The sequence below is a fragment of the Phycodurus eques genome, chromosome 11 (assembly GCF_024500275.1).
Source record: "Phycodurus eques isolate BA_2022a chromosome 11, UOR_Pequ_1.1, whole genome shotgun sequence".
Taxonomy (NCBI): domain Eukaryota; kingdom Metazoa; phylum Chordata; class Actinopteri; order Syngnathiformes; family Syngnathidae; genus Phycodurus; species Phycodurus eques.
In genome coordinates, this window is record NC_084535.1 from 12822649 (window position 1) to 12844787 (window position 22139).

General features: G+C 39.6%; 2 protein-coding genes across 3 annotated transcripts; both read right to left on the reverse strand.

The window, feature by feature from the left end:
* Nucleotides 1–46: 46 nt before the first annotated feature.
* On the reverse strand, nt 47–12780 carry sufu (suppressor of fused homolog (Drosophila)). 2 transcript variants are annotated; one of them, XM_061690655.1, is made up of 12 exons: nt 10786–12780; nt 10330–10464; nt 9876–10012; nt 7921–8063; nt 7366–7451; nt 7002–7074; nt 5054–5207; nt 4885–4981; nt 2946–3080; nt 1960–2098; nt 1406–1474; nt 47–1324 (listed from the first exon to the last, which is right to left on the reverse strand). In XM_061690655.1, exons 1-12 carry the CDS (start codon nt 10932–10934, stop codon nt 1235–1237), a joined length of 1407 nt encoding a protein of 468 aa, XP_061546639.1. In that variant the 5' UTR covers nt 10935–12780; the 3' UTR covers nt 47–1234. The 2 variants fall into 2 exon arrangements, with proteins under 2 accessions (XP_061546639.1, XP_061546638.1); XM_061690654.1 differs by having other exon boundaries at nt 5054–5210; nt 10786–12779.
* A 5541-nt stretch (nt 12781–18321) lies between these two features.
* Nucleotides 18322–22069, reverse strand: mettl18 (methyltransferase 18, RPL3 N3-histidine). Its single transcript, XM_061689425.1, has 2 exons — nt 21721–22069; nt 18322–20605 (listed from the first exon to the last, which is right to left on the reverse strand). Exons 1-2 carry the CDS (start codon nt 21805–21807, stop codon nt 19670–19672), a joined length of 1023 nt encoding a protein of 340 aa, XP_061545409.1. The 5' UTR covers nt 21808–22069; the 3' UTR covers nt 18322–19669.
* Nucleotides 22070–22139: the final 70 nt, after the last annotated feature.

Sequence of the window (22139 nt, forward strand, 5' to 3'; positions counted from 1 at the left end):
TTTAATGATTGGTGTATTTTTAATCAGGCAAAAATATATCAGATGCTTGTTAATTAGTGTTCCATCTTTATTTGTGTAAATACCTACTCTGCATTTGGGATTATAATCGGCAAATTCAGTCCAATAAAATGGCAAATAACAAAACCATGTTATCTAAAATGTACCACTCAATAAAAAAGACTGACAAAAAATATATATATCATGTCATTACATACAGTATAGTGTAACAGTAAACATTCTAAAAAGACAATGTAGTAAAATTAGTCTTTTCAGTTTTGGTGGTATTGATATTAAAATCCAAGCAGTTTATGATGCTGTAACAATTAACGATGACTAAGTCAACATAGTTTAGTGTGTGTGGTCCTTTTCAACTCGAGGCACTGAGGAGTTTTACTCTAATTCATTGTCAAACTGCTGATACAAACGACAACACAAAAAATCCAAACCTTTTCATCTCCACTGGCCCCTACAGATAACGCTGGAGAGATTGCCATTTTAAAACACTAAAATAGACCAGTTATTACAAAATAAGTCAATGGAGACATTATAAACAGAACTGGCTCTATGTAACAAGATGAGGAACCTATGGCCATAAACAGTTTGATCTGGCAAGGCTCAAAACAAATCAAACCTCAGAGGAAATGCTTATATTTTGTACATTTAGGATGGTCCTTGGGAGGACTTTATTCAAAAGAAATATATAGATTTAAAAAAATCAAATGGCCCTTGATAAGAAAAAGGCTCCCCACCCCTGTGATGCATAATCTTGGCACAGGGGGGGCATGTATCTGCAGCATTAGTCAGATATACAAGAAAGAAATAGTTGAAAAGTTGGATTATGTCACTGAGTCAAAAACATTGGCATTGAATGACAGACATTACTTTGGCATCATAACAGGAAAAATGTCCAGCATTTGTTAAATGTACACATCAAGGCAATATCAAATAAAACATTTTTTTAAATTGATCAGTAGCTGAGTTTTTTTTCCCTCTTTAATGTGTCCACTGGAATAAATAGAACACAAGTTATTGCTTGTGACGTGACGACTGTATGCGCGACCACCGTTTCTAATTTGGACCTGAGACTGAGCGGCCCAGATCGCCTGATAGTCTTTTGGAGTTCACGTTTCTTTAGCGAGGACACCTCAACGTCACTGTGTCCTCTGAGCATGTGGATGTGCAGGTTTTGACATTGTGTTTTTTGTTTTGTTTGTAGTGATTAAGCATCTCTGCCTCATTGCAGAGGATTATCAAACACAGAGTCTGGTAGAACGGAGATCGTCAGCTTCTTCTCTGGCCAACTGTACTCCTTTGGTAGTTTTGTCTATCAGAAGAGGAAAAGTGGGTCAAGTCAGTCAAAACAAAACTAAGGCAAAAAAGTTGGAACTTGGTCAAATTTACCCACATCCTCACGGGTGTTAAGATCGTGTAAATCCCCGAGCATCTGATCCACAAACTCTTCAGTCAACAATATCTAAACATGAAGCACAGAAACTCATTCATTAAAATAAGCAATTTACAATATGTCAAGGTAAACTGGAGTTAACAACAAACTAAAAAAAGACTATTATGCCAAACGGGGGACAAACAAATTTAGTTACATAGTCCCCTAAGGAACATAAAACATGGATGGACACACACAAAATTGTGGAGTAATATGTCAGATTCTGCGGGAGCGCTAATCCTGATAAGAAAAAGTTAAAGATGTCAAAATGCCATTAATCTGTTCTAGACACCCACAAAAAAAATAATCACTTGTATTTTAATGAGAAAAATAGCACAAATACCGTACTTTATAAAAACATAGTAATGATAGAATTAAAAATAATTCTACAATTTTGTCACACTGGAGGTATCTAGGTTCCTCGGAAGGTGCTGCTGTTTTGATTAACAATGGAGTCCTAGCTACTAAATGGGCAATGGCAACTATTTGAGGAAAAACAATATTTGTGTGTGTACCTGAAGCCAGGGCCCATGTGCTGCGTATGGATGCTCCTCAGTAGCAAAGGCTCCCTCCACCCCCGTTGACACAAACGTAATGGCCGTGTCGCCATTGATACTTTTGAAAGTAAAATGTCTGCCGTGCAGCAAGCGGCCCCTGTAAGACATTCATTCAAATTCTGTTATGCAACTCAGGAAGCAGTGTGAACACTCAGACTAAGTGCACACATGGGAAGGCCTACAAGTAAACCTGAAAGCTTACATTTCTACCTTGTTGGATAACCATTTGTTTAATGACATTACGCACGTCATCGAGCTCATCATGACAAAACATTTTTCATGTTCAACTGCGGCACAAAATAGTGTGAATACACGGTGCTCTAATGCAGATTTTAATATGAATCATGTTTACATTTTGTTACTATGTAGTAGGGCTGTGCGATATGGCCTTGATATAAAATATTAGATTGTTTTTTCTACACAAAAACCCAATTTTAATAAATTTTGCCCCCTTCGCCTTACAGAAAAAGCAAACGACAATGATAATCAAGTTTTGCCTTTGTTTCGCCTTTCCTGATTTATTTCTCCTGATAGCCATGAGACAGTTTCCCCCCCAGCATCAACTTTGACAGAAATTGTGTCTTGGAAGCACACGCCTGGGATATAAAGGTTTCCATCATATCAATAAATCACTGCTTTTCTAATTGATAAATTGGCACCATGCTTTTAGAAAAAGCATTCTGACAAAAAAAAACAGAAAAAAACTTGAATTAATCACCCAGCCCAACTGTGTAGTTTACGTAATATACGTAATACAATAGAACCTCTAGACTGAAATGCTTATACAGAGTCATCAAATTAAGTCTTATGATGGTGACAGTTTGACCCAGAAAAAGTGGGCATTGTTTTTCATGAGGAAAAACAGATTTTAAATGAGAATACTAATTGAAAGTTGACCAGTATATTGGTACCAAATGTATTGCAACCAGGTAAATGTGAGGTACCGTAAGCAGAGGGGAAGCAGCGTGCCGGATTCTTGGTTAAATTTCAAATGGACACTTTCCAACTGTCGCGTTCGGACTAACTCGTGAGGAACGATAGCCGTTGAGCTCTCGCTTTCCAAACTGTCCTTTCGACTTCTGAGAACAAACAAAGACACAAAAAAGGGAAATATAAGTGAGGAAGTGTGATGTGCTTTAATAAACAGGGAGGAAGTTGCTGTGCGACAAAAACAACTTGTGTGCAGGAAATGCTCCTGTGCTAATGGGAATGTTTGATGAAATTTCCTGTAAGAAAGAAGCAATGCAATACAGTGGTGTCTTGACTTACAAGCTTAATTTGTTCTGTGACCATGCTTGTAACTCAAAACACATCTCAAATCAGCTTTCCACACTGGAAATTCTATTAATCTGTTCCCACCCCAGCAAAAACATAAAAAATTAATGAAAATTATCATATGGTATTTTACTTCATAAAAACATACAGAAATAACTAAATAGAATGTAAAGAATTAAACAGCTTTTGCTCGCATGCTGCCCTTTCGGAGTGCGTGCCATGGCCACCAGGGTGCAGCATAATGGATGCAAACATAGCACATGTAGATTTGATGATGAAACACAGAAGGAATAATAGTAGTAATTTTTCATCACAGTAAAGGCCTGTGAGTATTCGTATAGTGTTTGTCTATATGCGCTGCTGCTAATCCAACTTTTTCACTTTCACACTGATGCTACTTTCCTTAGCCCACCTTTGGCATTTCCCGTACAGTGTTAGGATGAAGCCAGTGAACTTTCAGAAGGCAAACTTAGGTGGTTTGGTTAAATACACGATGTGTAATTCTCTTTTTTTTGTAATGTTTTGTTTTATAGTAAACTTCAATTGAAATTGTCAAACAGCTTGAAGCAAGCACTTGGCCTCTTTTTTGAAAAATTGTTCACCATCTGCCAAACTGCTGCTTGTTGTAAAGTTTACTGCCACCATTTAACACTCGTAAAATTGTCCAACCGATGGCTCATATTGCGAAACACTGGAGTTGCAAATACACATGATGATGTCAGATGTCAGGGCCAGTGACCATTTGAAGCCTGCGAAAGCACTTGATCCAACCAGTCATGCAATACTAAAAACAAATACAATCTCAGAGGAACTGTGAGAACATTTAACCCACAGGTGCTCATAACATAGTAAATGGTTGTTCCATCGCTGCATCATAATGTTTCAATAACACTGGAGAACAATTTTTGTTGAGTTAGGTCTGCCAGCTGTTTTTAACAAATTTTTGGGGCGGAAACTGATCTCAGTTTTTCTCTATCACGTCATGTTTTTTAACTATAGATCCCTGTTTTCTTAAAAAATGTGAAACTGTACTCAACAGACGTGCTTATTTGATAAAACTTACTGTACTTAACCCTAACCTTTCTTTATCAAACTTTTCAAATATTGACATACAATGAAATATGAAAGAAACAGGCATGACTGCAATGTTTATTTAGCACTATTATGTTTTACAAAGGATATGGCACAAATCCTCTTAATTCCTACTATGCTAGCTTTCTGTTTGCAGATATTGATAGTACTGAGTATTGGGAGCTGCACACACCTCTCACTGCACTGTCTCAATTGTGACTGCACAAACAAGTTGGCACGTAGCTGTCGATGAGTCCAATCGTAATCAGCTGGCAAGTCTTACTACAGCTAATCAGTGGAATTTTGCTTATCTGGAGGGTAGGCTGTGGAGAAAAAACGGTGCTAGAAAAAAAACTGACTGCAATTTTGCAATCAGCATGGTAATTTTAGTTTTCATCAGTATAAAAATCTAACTCAAAAGAAATGTTTTTTTCAAATTGTTCCCCAGTGTATTTTAATATGGCCCTCGTAAGACTAGAAAAACTGAAATAGCCCTTGGTGTAAGAAGAGTGTGTGTGTGTATATCTATATACTCACTGAGATCTGTCATGTCTCTGGCTGCTGATGGGGGGCAGTGCTGCCTTGGTGTTAAACTCCAGGCCTTTCCTTAAGGTCTCCCTGATCTGTTCCGTGTCTGTCAATACACACGTCAGCATGGAATGATCCCATCATGCGCTGCATACACACTCCCAAGAACTGGAAGCACCTTTATCGGAGAGTCTGCGAGGCTGTGAGCCAATGCAGATGGATCGACTGTCCTCCTCGTCGTCGGGCGGTCGACTCAGGTCGTCCCACACGCACTTGGCGCTCACCCCGCTCAGGTTGGAGCCCTCTGTCTCGATGCCGTGGTCCACTCTCTCCTGCTTGGATGAGCAAGACAGACGCAATCATCAACACTAGGCCTGCAGGGTGGTTACAGCACCAACAGGGGGGGGGGGGGGGGCTTCAGACTCATAGATTCACAAACAAGGCTTGAAAACAGAAGGTGACCCTTTTTCCTATAAAGGGACCATTTCAGTTTTTATTAAGTCACGCTACATCGATTAAGCAATGATAAAACAATTTTAAAAAGCTTAATATTGTATATACTATCACCATTGGTGGGTTAAATGATTATGGCCTGTTTAAAACAGTTCCTCCAACGTTTTGTTTTTTTGAATGTATATAGTGAGCCAGATCAAATGCTTTTGCATCCTAGCCCCTGATCTGAGAGGACACTGAAACCCTAGCTTGAAATAGATGCTAGAGCCAATCTTCTTACCCCATTACCAAAAGTGTAAATGAAACAGTTCCCTACTAGGATACCAATACACTATTTCATAAGTTGTCTGTGAATATTCTCATTCATCCAGGTCATTTCATTTTCAGGGCACTGACTCGATCGATTCAATGCCCTGAGTATTTCACCAGTTCTATTACAGCATCTAAAAAGTTATAATTTCATAGTAACTAATGATGCGGTAGTGGTAAAAATAATACCACGAAACAGCCATTATGTAATAATCATTAAACAGTGAACCCCTGCCTATTACCAAAAGTGTAAATGAAACAGTTCCCTACTAGGACACCAATACACTATTTCATAAGTTGCCTGTGGATATTCTCATTCATCCAGGTCATTTCATTTTCAGGGCACTGAATAGATCGATTCAATGCCCTGAGTATTTCACAAGTTCTATTACAGCATCTAAAAAGTTATAATTTCATAGTAACTAATGATGCGGTAGCGGTAAAAATAATACCACGAAACAGCCATTATGTAATAATCATTAAACAGTGAACCCCCTGCCTATTCGTGGTTCACTATTTACGAATTCTCCGAAATGTGTTTTTTTTTCTTTGGAACCTACACCTCAGCTATTTGGTGAAAGAATCACCTATTTCCTCATTTTTGTGCTCTTTCTGTAAATCTCTTAAGGTGCCACAATTGATCTCAATGTAACCCACATACAAAAAAATGCAATTATGGTAAAAGTATTTATAAATAATATAAATCTACATATACACAAATACATACACGTTACATGTCACGTGACTAAACGATGCCTTCATGGACTTGCATGAATGAGAATGAATATTTATCCATCCATCCATTTTCTGAGTCGCTTCTCCTCACTAGGGTCGCGGGCGTGCTTGGAGCCTATCCCAGCTGTCATCGGGCAGGAGACTGGTTGCCAGCCAATCGCAGGGCACATAGAAACAAACAACCATTCGCACTCACAGTTACACCTACGGGCAATTTAGAGTCACCAATTAATGCATGTTTTTGGGATGTGGGAGGAAACCGGAGTGCCCGGAGAAAACCCACGCAGGCACGGGGAGAACATGCAAACTCCACACAGCCGGGGGTTACAGTTTAACTATAATTATTGCAATGTATTTATTTATTTTGAATGTGGGTATCAATTACTCGCGTTTTCTTTCATGCCAGGGCTCAGATCCTATCCCCTGCAAATAACAAATAGGGAATTAGGGAAAACATCTGTTCATCACAATAACCATTATAAAAAGAGGGAAAACTTGTACTTGAACGTTGACAGTATCAATAGCTCAACCTGTGAAATATATTACAATATACATATTTTGTCACACCCTTAATTTTTATATAACTCTTAATTACTTTAGCGAGTGGTCAGAACGTAATTAAGCCTTACTTGTAGGTGTGGATCGATGTCAAAGATGGTTTCCCCTCTCCTCATGTCTGTGATCAGCCAGGGACCGCCGGCTCTGTATACACAACAGCTGTCATTAATTAGTTAGACAACACAACATTTTTAACACAAGGGATGTGTTTTTCTCCACTGTGGTCGGAAAATGTGTGAAAATATAACTTTTGTTTTTATTCCCTTAAATTAGTTACAGTGGTTAAATTTAAATAACTTTATGCTACTGTGTCAAAACATTTGAATATTCTAAATCACATTGACTGGCAAAGATGGTCAAAACAATTTTTTTTTTTTTTAATTCCGTTTTCAGCAGAAAATGATGTGTTGTAAGCAGCCCTTAAGTTGAACTCACATTCCAACCCCTCGCATCAGTTCCAGGATGCCTTGGCCATTCCATTGCTGTGCTGCCTGCAACTCCTCTGTACAAACGCCAACAATCTGCAGGCGACAGTACAACATTTAAGAATGATGTGTCCTTAATGTTAACTCATTAATAGGCAATACAACCTTAAAATTAAATTTCTTATTCCCCCCCAAAAAGATTTTTGATTTTAATAAAATTTCCCCCCTTTGCTTTTCGAAAAAGCAAATTACAATGACAATATTCAAAACAAGTACCTGCAGTTCTGTTTTTTGTTTTTCACTCCTGGGATGTATTTATCAACCCACACAAAAGTAATATAAATAAATACTTTTTTAAATAAATGGATTACCCCTACCGTGCTCCTTTCTTTTCATATGCAAAACAATGTGAAGAGGATTTATATATTAACTTTTGTCTCATGTTCATCTTTTGATCTTGATCTTAGAACTACTGAAACCTAAAAAAAACCCTCTCTCTCTCTCTCTGACAAACAATTGATAAAATGAATTTATTGCTGATATGGTATGAAACATTTGAACCCACCTGCAAGAAGCTGACAGTGCCAAAAGGCGTTTGAATGGGATGCATTTGAGGGTCCTCTGTGAGCAACATATGCTGGATGCGAGACTCGCTGTTGTCCAGCGGATTGTGCCATGATATGTGGTCACCACTACAAAATGTGTTTTCTGTGGGGACATGAAAAGGTAAATTATAATCCCTCGTGTGTTAGTTTGGATTTGGACCACCAGTGAGAGGCTGCGGGCAAACTTCAAAGTCACCGTCTATACAATGCAGAGTAAAGAGGACAGTGAAAGTAAAGTTGACGCCTCATGGTGACAAGTGTCAATCTACATCTACATTTGCTTGGGAGGTAACATGCACCCAGTTTAGTTTGGCTGCGACGTACTCTAAATGTGTGTATGTTTGGTAGTGTGGGGGTGAGAAATCAGCTCAGACGCCAGGCCCACCCACGAGCAAATTGATCCCAGCTGGAGGGCTGAGAGATGGGGAGACTGGAGAGAACAGGCTTCTTTGAGAATTGATCAAAAAGTCTCTTAGTCCCTTCCAATATAAGGACATACAGTGCCATGAAAAAGTATTGGGCCCCCTTCTCAAATTCTTATATTTTTTGCTTATGTTTAAGCTCATCAAATGTAAATATCAGACAAATATAATTCAAGTGAACTTAAAATGCTGTTTTTAAATGGTGAGTTCAGCAAATATCGAGCATGAACAGCCTTTTTAAGGTAATGCCACTGCATTTTAATCGGATTCAAGTCTGGACTTCGACTAGGCCACTCCCAAACCATTTTGTTTTCACACAGCGCCAGGTTACGATGAATAGATTTTTTCCCTTAATACATGAAATCACCATGTAAAAACCTAATTTTATGTTCACTTGGGTTATATTTGTCTGATATTGACATTTGTTTGATGATCTTAAACAAAGTGGGGAAACTATGCACAAATATAAACATTTGAGAAGGGGGCCAATACTTTTTTAACAGATTTTAAGTCCTAAAAAGAGACCTAACTAAACAAATAAATACAATAATAATGATTTTTAAAAAACACTATAACTGTGATCCTATAGTGCAAGTATAGAAATCAACTAAACATAACAGACTACACTCAAATAGACAGTCTACTAACAAACTATACTAAAATAGAAACTAACTAATCATAACAAACAACCACTAAATGAAAGCCCAGTTCAGCACTTTTATTTAGTTTGGGTTGTTGAAAAGAAAATATGCCATAGGTGCTAATGTGGCTAATGCAATAAAAACTGGCACTGTGATACCATTATACATTTACAAGTGACGGTGTGTGAGGTCTTTAATAACATCACATGACATTCGTCATTCGTAATTACAGTGAATACTGTGTTTTGCTATTTTTAAATGTTATTAGGAGTGGTTAAATTTTTACACTTGTATGACAGTTAAGGATGTTAGTTAAATGTTATTTGCCTGTATAGTTAATAAAATGTTAACACCATTTAACACGAGAATGAATTACTTCAATTCCCATTACTTCCTATGGGAAACATTTTTTGTCCTGACAGTGTTCGACCTTAACCGTTCCACTACATTCAATAATAAATAAGTTACAAAAACCCTGACAGAACATTCATCGGAAGTACAGTAAATACAAAATTAGACTTCCTATTGGCAGTTCCATTTCCAATATATTCGTCTACTATGGAAAACAGAAACAGGCACTTCTACTCATACACATTTGGATGAAATAGAGACTGCAATTACAAAGAGCAAATTCTTAACATTTGGCAAAAGGTGACATGGCAACAGCAGTCAAAGGGAGGCTGTCAAATAAAGACCAGTGCGGGTAATAACTTACCTGACTACAGTTGAGCTAAAATAGTGAAGAATACCAAATAAGGAGAACACCCCAAAAAGTTTAACAATTTAGAATTAATGCATATTATTAATTATGCCTCATTGTAAATTCACTCATCAGTGTGTTTTGTTTCTCACCTGACTGGAAAACGTAGCGAGCCAACCCTTGCATGAGTTCAGCGGGCCAAGTCGGTGGGGCAGTCTCCCCCATCTCTCTTTTCAGCCTAAAGGTGAGCTCGAAGCCAAAGCCGCTGGGTTTGTCTATTCCTGTGAATCTGACCCAAATACAAATGGTGAGATGCAAAACAACAGTGGCGCTCTCATATGCATGCGTCTTGTCAGAGGCACAATGCTAATAAAAATAAACTGCTTGGGGTTAGATGATGAGGAACATGATAATTAGGAGGGCATAGGTGTTGAGAACTGGGGAATGATAGTAATGTGGTTGGGAGGATGTATGATGACATATTGACCAATTATACACCCAATATGTAAAATAATTTATGGGCTTAATCATTCCAACGCATCTCCAACGTTACAAGCCATGTTAGCACATGGCCAAAATAGTAAACAATGGTACTTTACTACTCACTCGTGGACCCTGTTGTCTCCATACAGGTCGCTTAGGCCAAAACTGACATAGTGCCAATGCTCTTGGACGTCCTGAGCTGAACAGCCCATATTTCGATACATACTAATGTAGTCTAACGGGTCTGGACCACCTAACCTGCACACACACACACACACACACACACAAATCATCATTGTCACACACTGCTCCGGCCGGGTTTACACTTTCACTACAAAGGGGACCAACACATATGATCATACAAAGGGCTTGGACAAACAACGAACCTAGCACGTTGTGTGTTGCACAGGTATTAATTGTTCGGCTTGCGTGAAACTGTAAAGTCCTACGCTCTGAAACAGCTCACGACGAGTGTGTCGCTAAAGTTAGCTTCGAAGCTAACTATTTTCATTTACAATCGCTACACACAGTTCAAGCAGAGTAAACATATCAACAACAAAATGGAGAGTGTTTACTTACCAATATTTTACAATGGCTGTAACTTGAAGCGGGTTTGCCTGATCGGGATAAAGTCGCCGACATTCCCCGTAGATAGCCTGCAGTCCTGGGGGAAACAGCGACGATAGCCCGTGCGCTTGGGCACCGCTGCTAGGCCGTACTTCGTCCATGCCACGGCCTCGAAACGAGCCGTAATTAACTACAATCCGCAACGGGAGTGCTACTATTCTCCGCAAACCACCTGTCTTCGCAGAAATCCGTTCAACTAAACCATAAGCTTCACATAAGCACAGCTATCGACCTAAACTGAATCGTTGTGCTTCGCCCAGATGGGGCCCGAGCCTGTTCGGCATCCTCTCCAAAAACGGTACCGATTGGTCAGGAGAGCATTCTGACGTCATTGATTGACGTCGTCATTAACCAATGAGGTCCGATTGTAGTTTTGCACTATCCTTACGCTTATTATTTATTAATGCTGATCATTTTGATCAGTGTAAATATTTGGGGGTGGTAGCTGTCCAACACCTACTGCATACTTTTGGGATTTTTAAGTTATTTTGAATGCGGTAGCACAGTAGCTAATTGCTTAGCACATCTGCCTCATGTTAGATTTATTGAAGACTATAAATTAAATTGTTCATTGTGTGAGTAGTAGTTTGCTTTGGTAGTTTCTGGTATGTGCAATATGTGCTGCCGCACAGGGCAGCAGCACCCCCCCACCCATCACCACCAAAATAATGCTACATTAAATAGTTTTCTATTGGAATCATGACATAAAATAAACGTTAGAGTATGTATGGAGAATTTGCATCCCCTTGCAGAGTCAATGTAAGGGTTTGTTAATGATGTCAACGGAAGTATGATATTTTCATTGTTCGAGATTCTCTGTACTTGGTGAGGAGCCAAGGTTAGCTAGTTGTTGGTAGAAACTGACTGAGAGTGTCACATGGCCATATGTGTATGTGGTTAATTAAAATCAAAAGCTATAATCAGCGATAGAGGTCTCGTTATTGCTTGGCAATTGACAAATCCAAGTTGGAATGTTCTTTACCTTTTTGGGTTCAAATGAATTGACATTAATTCAAAGCAACGGCAAATTAATATTCTCAGAAAAATGTCAGTAGTAGTGTGTAGGTCTACTTAAAGTTTAACAGTAAAAGTACTCAATGTGCATTTAAACGGGCCCTTTGTTTTACTGTTTATTGACACTATTCCTGTATTGATAGTTGAATTAATAACACATAACAACGTGGTAATTTACATGCTCAGTCCATGCATGTTTCACGTGAAAATCATATTGTATTTGAATGAAACATCAGGAGCGTTCTTTAAATATTTTTTCTGTCACTGAAGATGATGCATATCCATCTACCTCCACAGCTCATAAATCCTATTATTAAAATAAGGTTCCTGTTGTGCAATGCAAGAGTTGTGTTTTTTAAGGTCCACTTCAGTGTTTTCATCAGCGTGTGTGTGTGTGTGTGTGTGTGTGTGTGTTTGTGTGGTGGGGTGTATTGGTGTTGGGTGGGCACCAAAGAGTGGTCTCGAACAGGGTGAACACTTGCCCTAAGTGTCAGCTGGGATCAGCTCCAGTTCAACCGCGACATTAATGAGGACATAAGCGTACAGAAAGTGGATGAATGGAAATTTCATGTTGACTGATGGGTTGTTTTTCCAATGCAGTACAGTATTTTACCCAGCCACATTTCACAGACAATAAATACATTTGGTTACCACTTCATTATTATTTAATTATGAGATATACTTTATTATGGATGACGTGCGAATCCAGTATTAGGAATATTATTACGGAAGAGAGAAGACATGCATTTACCTAAACTTCCACATGTTGTTTAGATACATAAGAGCACCGTTTTCTTTTGAACGTTTGGCCCAGTAGCTTCACTAACTCAGTGGGTGTTGTCTGTTTATAATCTAGATAAATATACCCGGAGGCACGGTGAATGACTGCTTAGAGCGTCTGACTCACAGTTCTGAGGACCGGGGTTCAATCCCCGGCCCTGCTGTGTGGAGTTTGCATGTTCTCCCCGTGCCTGCGTGGGTTTTCTCCGGGCACTCCAATTTCCTCCCACATCCCAAAAACATGCATGTAGGTAAATTGATGACTCTAAATTGCCCGTAGGTATGAATGTGAGTGCAAATGTTTGTTTGTTTATATGTGCCCTGGAATTGTCTGGCAACCAGTTCAGGGTGTACCCCGCCTCCTGCCCGATGATAGCTGGGATAGGCTCCAGCAGCCCGCGACCCTAGTGAGGAGAAGCGTCTCAGAAAATGGATGGATGGATGGATAAATATACCCAACACATCACCAATTGCGCAATTTAAGAAGGCCGAATGGTTTCACTTTTAAATATCATTAAATCCTTTGTGAAACTTAAATATTGTGATAGTATTGTAAATTTCACACATGAGACAATCAAACGCAGAGAAAGTGATAACATTTATTTAACTAACATCAATATACAACAGATTATTACATTACTTCTATGGTATTTTTCGCACAATACAGTACTTCTATTGTGGATTTCCATTCTTTGCTGCCATGTAGTTGTTAGTGCCATGCCAAAAGAACTGAGCCCATAGATGACACCTGAAGATGCCACCATCTATGGAATTCAGTTCTCATAGTGGAGCACATTTCAAAATTAGGTCTTCATACATTAGATAACAGTATTTCAAGGTTACAGAGACAGTAACAAGATCAATAGTGCAGGTCATTATACATATGAGAGGTATCATAACATCAACAAAGAAATTCTTAAAAAAATAAATAAATACATTTGAAATTGATTGGCTCACGACCACTCCAGGATGTAGCCCGATTCTTGCCCAATGTTAGCTGTGGGTGGCCCCAGCTCACCTATGACCCTAATGAGGATAAGTGGTATAGAAAATGGTTTGATGCATGGACATTTTACCGATACGGTTGTCCATCCATCCATTGTCAATATCACTTATCCTTATTAGGGTGGTGGGTGAGCTGGAGCCTACCCAGTTTGATTTTGGGCGAGAGGAGGGGTACACCCTGGACTGGTTGCCAGCCATTCCCAGGATGAATTTAGACGAACAACCATTCACACTCAAGTTCACACCTAAGGACCATTTAGAGTCTTCAATTTACCTAAAAACATGTTTTGGGAATGTTGGTGGATGCCAAAGTACTCTGAGAAAATCCACGCAAGCATGGGGGAAACACGCAAACTCCACAAGGAAAGGCCGGAGCCTGCATTTGAACCCTCAACCTCAGAGCTGTCAGGCGTATGTGCTAACCTATCATCAATAGTGCTGCCCCATGTTTTCATGTGGAATTGAAAATTTAAAATTATCACACAAGCTGAGACAAGTAATACCTACCCTCACTAAACTGTAGGTCAGGGTTTCCTCTACATTTTAGCTGAAGACCTAAATTAAAGAAATGCTCTTCCTTTCCTGCATCCAAATTTACTAAATTATATCATATATTGCTATACGTTGACCATTAACTTATGGCAATGTTTTTTTTGCAACATGAATTGAAAAACACATTCCCAATACAATGTGTGCCTGATTGATGATCAATAAAAATAGTTTACAGCAGCCCAATAAAATCCTGATTTACTGAATATATCAACTAAATTGTGACTCAAAAGTGCCAAATAAATGACAATAAATGATACATTAAGTTGTATAACAGCCCTTACAGTATATTACACAGCCAGACTGTCATTTTAAACATCCTCATTTTAGATGTAAAACGAACGTGAACTCTAACCTCTACAAAGCTTACTGAGCGTGTTGGGATCAAGTGAGGAACCTTTTTCCTCTTTATTCCTTGAAATGGTTCACTAGCACGGAAAGGACGGTCTCTGCCTGACAGGCTGATACAAGCACTGATAGCACTCTCGTCACAGATGTGACTCACCAGTGGCAAGCACCTCACTCTCATTAACATATAATAAGGAAGTTTAAAATTTACAAACACTGCCATGGCTGCTTCTTCCTTCTTCGACATTCATTGACCTGATTGGCTTCAGAGTGATCTAGTTCCTGATAAAATAAGATTCATTTCAAAACACTTTTAAGTATACATTAAATCTATACAATTGACGAAAGGCCACAGCTGAGCATGCCTAGGAAACGACAAATATTCTTAAGCAGAAGTGACAAACAACCGGTCCGACTGCCTAAATCCTCTATGAGGACATTGGCAATGTGTCAACGCAGACGTCATGGCAAAGTTTATGTTCAGGCTTTGTATGAGCTCGACTGAACTTGTTTCTCTGCCTGTTTCAAATGACTGTAGTTTAGTTTTCACCCTTTAATACTTGCCTCTCTTGATCAAGTGCATCCTACTAATAATGTCTTGGATAGTCCAAAAATAAATAAATAAAATAAAATAAAATAAAATAAAAACAAATGATTATTTCAGTGCTCAACAGGATCTGCTCTCCAAAAACGAATGAAGATAAGCCCTCTCTGCGCCGTGTCCCAATGTAGAGAGTACAGTGCGCTGTCTTGACATCCTGCTCCGACCTTAAATAGCGTCATCTTTCACATCACCCGCCGGTTTACCTTTCTCCGAGCCCGCCCTCCTCGCAATCGGTTATTCACGCACTCCCTCCGTTCGGTAAACTCGCAAGTCACTTCCCAGTAAGAAGGAAACAGTGGGAGTCAGCAGCACGCCCCCACGCCATGAATCAACACATAATAGTTTCTGGCGAAAACCATCTGACTGGCCCTGCCCCCCTCTGTTCTCATAAAGCAAAGAAGGGAAAAGGCTGCGTCTAACGTCGGAGCCAGGAATTCCCCCACAGGCTTGCGTACAACTGTTGGCATGACGCAACGATGACGAAGCGGATGCAAACAGAAACTCGAGACTCGCGTTGGGAAAGCTACATATTCACATCGTGGCCATTTGGAAACGATAGCAGCCAATTGGACTTGTGTCATGTTGGCGTTAGCTTGGTCGTATGTTATGTTTTCGGTGAGGCGGGAAAGTATTTTCACGGTAGCGCTTTATGGTGGCAGCAAACTCAATTCAACTCGCATCACAATACGCAGCAGTTTGGCAAATAGTGAACAGTTCATCGAAAAAAAAAGGTTTCAAGATGTTTGATCTCATTCCCAGTTGAAGGTCACTGACAACCCAAACATAAGCAAGGAGATTTACACATTGTGAATTTTAAATAACTACATAACTCAGCTATTACGAGAGTCATGTTAGCTTAATGCTAACATGAATGGAAAATGCTGTTGACATGCTAATGTTAGCATTGGTAGTTGCAATGAAATGGATATTTTAATGCATATGGTGGAACAACACATGGACAGATAGTATAACAATACTCGCAGGCATATATTCTTCAGTTTGCTATGAAAAAATTACTATTACAGCAACTTACTGAGCAGTACAGTAGAAGAAGTAAATTTTTCTTTGTTAGTCTGCACGACTGCATTATGCAGGACTGCCTCCCGGTGGCCAAGGCAGGCACACCAGAAGGAGCAGTGCAATGAATTGGATGCAATATTAGATCATGATGCGCAAACTGTAAAATGATTTACATTCTATTAATTCATAATTGTATTCTATATAATCGAGTGTTATTTTTCCTAATTAAAAACAAAAACAAAATTTGGGTTTTATTTTGGGGGGATGGAACAGATTAATGTAATTTTCATTCATTTCAATGGGCAAAAATTATTTGAGATCTAGAGAGCTTGTATGTCAAAGCATCACTTTATATGATTGGGACAGTTGACCACCATGCAACCCAAGATAGATAAACATTTGTATTTAATAAATAATTTTTGGACAAATTAGGCGAATTCAGATAATTGTGGCACTGGCACCCCTGAAGCTCTCTCATAGCACAGTAATGCGCCACGCCACTCTTTTTGGCAAAAACTGACCTATATCGCAGCCTTAAGCTGGAATGTAGGACTAATTCAAGTATGTGTGATATGTGCATCTTTATACCAATGTACTCAATAGACCGAATTTTACGCCGCTTTTGAGACCATCAGCATAAAAATGTACTTCGCACCAGCTTTCTTAAATCTGATGCACTTATTTGCGGGTCAGTTTTGATTTGTACAGTACTAATTGTAATGTGCAGGCTGGGTGGGCGGATGGGATATTAAAAATCCATCCACCCATCCATCCATCCATTTTCCATACCGCTTATCCTCACTAGGATCGGAAAACAAAAATAATCTGCGCAGGTCTAGTTTGCGGTACAAAGAACAACATGTTGATGACATCAGGTGTGGAAAAACTGAGTTGCATCCATTCATATCTCTGCTTTGGCAGAACTCCAGCAGCAACATTATTGCTCAATATGATAGTGACATGGAAACAAGAATTGGTTAAGTTAAGATCATCGCCTGCCGCCGTGGGGGACCTAGGTTCAAGACCCCGACTGGACCATCCGCCAACATCCCCCGGACTCACGCCTGTGGTGTTCTTGAGCAAGACACTGATACCCCGAAATGTTCCCCGGGCGCTTCAGCTGCGCCCTGCTCCAGTGTGTTCCACTAACATGTATATGTTCACTGTGATGGGTAAAATGCAGAGAACAAATTTCATGTGCATGCATGGATTTTCATGACAATAAAAAGTCATTCTTCTTCTTCAGAATACCCAACAAAAATGAATTGATCCATAAATCTTAATCAAAAACCCATCCTCAGATCCTGAAAATTTGATCAGAGTAACTAAGTAAGGGTATCTGGTAATTATCTTCCAATGCCTTTTACACGGAACCCAGCAAAGTGGGTCATTCCTCAACAGTGTATACTTTTACACCGTGACACAGCATATCGTAACTAACGTCAGTGCCATCATCTCGTATGATGTGCTTTACTTATCGGATAGCTACGATTGCTTTTGACACAACAGGGTGAGAGAAGTGAGTATAGGTTGTTAAACTACACATCCCTGTCCCGGCATCCCTTATAAACAGGTGCCGTGCCGTCCCACCTATGTTAAGCCTCTATGAAGGCTGAATATTGCAGAGACGACTTTGTGCCTGCCATTTCTTGACAGGGCTGTTAAGACAGACCAGTAACCCATCACAAGGCAGAAAAAATACAGCTTTTGCGAATAAAATATTAGCCAGACAGCAACAGTATAAAGAAGTGATTCTTGAGTGTTAAATTTTACATCCCAGTCCTGACATTTTTTGGCTTAAACACATACAGTATGTACATACACAGAAACATACAGAAATGTGAACCAAAAAAAAAAAAAAAACAGTATTTACAGGCTGTATTGTTTTTTTATTCAGGTCTTGGTCACTTTTGTTCCCTATTAAGTCATATGTTGATTTTGGTATGTCAGCGGGACCAAACAAGGGAGAGGATTTTCAAGTCTAAAAACATTTCCTCATGTCTGTTAACAAGACCAGTCTTGATACGTTTCCAAACAAAAGGCTTTAACAGGTTACTTCACTGCATTTCCCGTTTGTCTATTTTGCAATTTTTCCAGGAGGTAGCCAGCATTGGCACGTGTCACATCTCGTGGCTTCTAAACAAACCACACCCAAAAATAGGGATTTTTTTAAACTTTTTATTTCTACTTTCTTTTTTTTCCACAGAAGCAGATGACGAAAAGCAGAGGTCCTTTTCCAGAATGAGACTTACAGAGACCCCACAGAGACCGACCACTGACGTACCGTGACGCCCGAATCCACTTTCAAGCTACATCCTCGGGCAGCCGGGATAAGTTGCAATTGACATTTCGTGTTGGACTTCAGAAACAAGCCTGGCTTTCATGCTGCTGTTTGAACACGGGGGAAATCACTCGCAAAGGTCACTGAGCCCATTTCCTTTTCTTTCCTCCCGGTGCGTCTAAATAGACCTGGAACAGCCCGCTTTCAACTGCTCCTCACTTACTGGAACATGTCTATATAGGGAGGAAATATGGAAGAAGAAACAAGGGAGGGATGAGTTTACTGAGGGATGAGAAAGAATTACTTTATTAATACAGTTTTAATATCACAGGCAGGTGAGGTTCCTTGTGGCCTTGAAACTTCAAGATGATGCAGAGAAAGGTCCATATCACTATTGTTAGTGATGGAAGGTCACAGCTGATCAGATGGTAACGATAAGCCACTCAATTTACTGTACAGTAAGTGCCAGACTAAAAATATAGCCATTTGCGGTATACACTACTGTCCAAAAATTCGGGGTCAGCTAGATAATTTCATGTTGTTTATTAAAACACACTATTGTGTTTATATACACACATACACGAGGTTTCAAAACTTTGAAGGTCACTTAGAAAAGTCCTTATTATTGAAAGCATTGTTTTTCTTTTTTTTAAACTACATTTACGATGTCAAGACCAGGGGTCACCAACCTTTTTGAAACTGAAAGCAACTTCCTAGGTACTGATTAATGCTAAGGGCTACCACTTTCATACACACTTCTGAAATAACTAATTTGCTTGAATCATCTTTAAATCATTAGTAATAATGATATCCATTTATGTGAAGACACCGATTGTGTTAATGATTTCTCACAAAGATCAACAATGATTTAACAAGGTGGGAAAGAGATGCAGTAAATTTCAACATTCAACACTGTTTTTATAAATCTCTGCAACTGATTACATTTTAGATGGTCATTTCTACAACATTGCATCAGTCACAATTTCTCATCACTGCTGAGCTATTTTGAGAACAGGTGCGGGCTCCCCATGTAGTACTTTGGGGCTACCTGGTGCCTGCGGGCACCCTGTGGATGACCCTTGGTCTAGCATGTATTTCTGATTGATTCTATGTCATCTTCACTGGAGAGAGAGAGAGAGAGAGAGAGAGAAAGAAAAGATTTACTTTCAACATTAAGGACATTTCCAAGTGACCCATAACTTTGAACAGTAGTAATTGGTATTTAGTTTTACTGGTTAGTAGTGTATTGACCCGTGAGCTAGTGTGATTATTTTTTTAAAACGCAGGACAACAACATGTCTCTGAAGTCCATCTTTGCTATCCCACAGGTGATTGATAGTGAAAACCCCCCTCTCTGCCACAAACGCCTCAAACAGGTGCAGACCGCCACCCACACCAAAGTAGTGGGTCTTGGTGGCCATGTAGACGTGTCCGTCCGATGCTAAAAGTTTGTGGAGGGTGTCATGTAGCGCAGGGTAATAAGCCGTGTTGTAGATCGTCTCTGAAGTCATGATAATGTCGTATTTCAATGGCGAGTCCTGACTTGAGGCCAAAGTAAGAAAGGTGCGCCAGTCACCAGAGAAGAACTGGCACCTTGGCAGTAACATATCTCGTCTGTCATGTATTGGTTTCATTTTACACTCTTCTTCCTTGTCGGTTGTTCCTTTACCCTTCCTTTTTCTGTCATCATCATCATCACTGTCATCATCTTGGCAATTGAGAATGACATTAGACACAGTGAGCTGCTCAATCACTGTACTGTTGTAGTCTTGGAAATGGACTTTCCTGGCTCCTCTTTTCAGGGACAAAATCCCCAAGAGCCCGGCGCCACAGCCGAGATCCAAGACGGCCTTGCCGCCGAACGTCTCGCCTTCCCTCTCGATTACCTCCAGGAGGTCGTATGTGCACTCCCACACCTTCAGTCCTCCCTCGTACACTCCCGAGATGAGGTCAGACCTCTGCTCGGCCGTGCGGGACAGAACGTTCTCCGTGTCCTCCCTCTCACAGACGGTCTTCTCGAAAATAGTCTCGTTGAGGAAGTGCAGGGGAGGAAGAGTGCCGATGTTGAGGGTTTCCCAAATGGCGTCATCGAGTAGGTGCAGAGGATCAGAGGGTGGAAAGTGCTCTTTGGCCTCTTTTACTGCAACTGCTGGGTTGCCAGTTTCATTCGCCTGAAAAGTCAAAGCAGTACGTCAGTATTGTGGAACATTGATTCAGTTCCAAGTCTCTTTTACAAAGCATTCCTGCAGAATTGTGGTAAGAAAAAGATAGATTCATTACTACTCACACATGAATTGTCTTCCCAAGACACAAAAGAGTGATTACAAATACAGGAACAGATTTGTCACATTAATAATTACATAATATGAATAATTTGTTTTATTATTTAATCATATTTTTTGGCAAATAAGATTTTTAAATGGACATATTTTCATTACATGCAAAATGTTGCACTTTTGCCACATAGTTTAAACCTCAGCAATATATAGTACTGTTCATCTTAGTAGGTATTGGGACAGGGGGGGCGATATACCAGTAAAAAAATAAAGAAAAAAAAATCAGAGTTTTTAGATAAAGGAGACGACTTATAAAATATGCATCAGGTGAATAAATCAAGTCAAGTCTACTGGTATAGACTCACCTGCAACTCAAATGATGAGTGCTATTGAAATGGATGAATACATGTTTTGATCACTTTAGGATTAACAACAGCATTACAAATCGTCCATGTGATTGAATGAATGACCAGCACAGTCAACACGTCACGTGTTGATGATTTGTCGACCAGTCAGAATAATTGGGATTTTTTTTTTTAATCCCTCATGACATCGATCCCTTCCAAAGAGAGTACTTGTCAGCCTAACAGTAAAATAGCTCACTTCCTCTCAACTATTCATTCATTTGATGCTTATCACGAGTCATTGACAGACACCTTATTATGGGGACTGGAGAGTATCTTGCAGGTTACTGACTGTGAGTGGACGCTCTCTACCGGATGACAGTTTAATTTGTGGATCTAAATATACACTGGAAATCCAATTGCAATGAAGCAATTTCTTTGTTTGGATTTAGTTAACATTAACAAGTCTAAAGATTTACTCTATTACAATAACATAGGTCTATCCCCACAGCCACCTTTGAACAAACATTTTAAAGTCAAAGACATTACAAGCACAGATTGCATAATGGGAATAATAAAAAAATGTATTCCACCTGGAAGGACACTTGTATGATACCAGTCAATCATATGCGAACAACTTAAAAAAATAGTTTGGATTTTACTTACGGGTTTAGAAACAATGTTTAACGATGCATTGCCCTGTACGTCGTCCGTGTTTTTTATTCCAGTTACGTCGAAATTAAAACAAAACATCTCTGACACACAAAGTTAAATTGGATCTAGAAAGCTACCTGGTTTGTAGCCACGTTACTAGCTAGCTGCACATGCCGAGCGAAAGCACGCGGCGGCACTTCAATTCCCAGAATTCCTTGCGATAATAGTGACAAATCCTGACTCCGCATATGCGAAATAGTAAAATACGTCGTTAGGCAATTCATGTAATACTTCGTTCGTATATATGTCAAGTTTAAGAAGTGTGTTGGTTCTAGTTGTGTTGAAATAAGGTCAACAAGACTGTACATCCGGACTCAAACGACCATAATGCTTTTCGCCGCCCTCGCCTCACTCTCGCGCATGCGCACTAA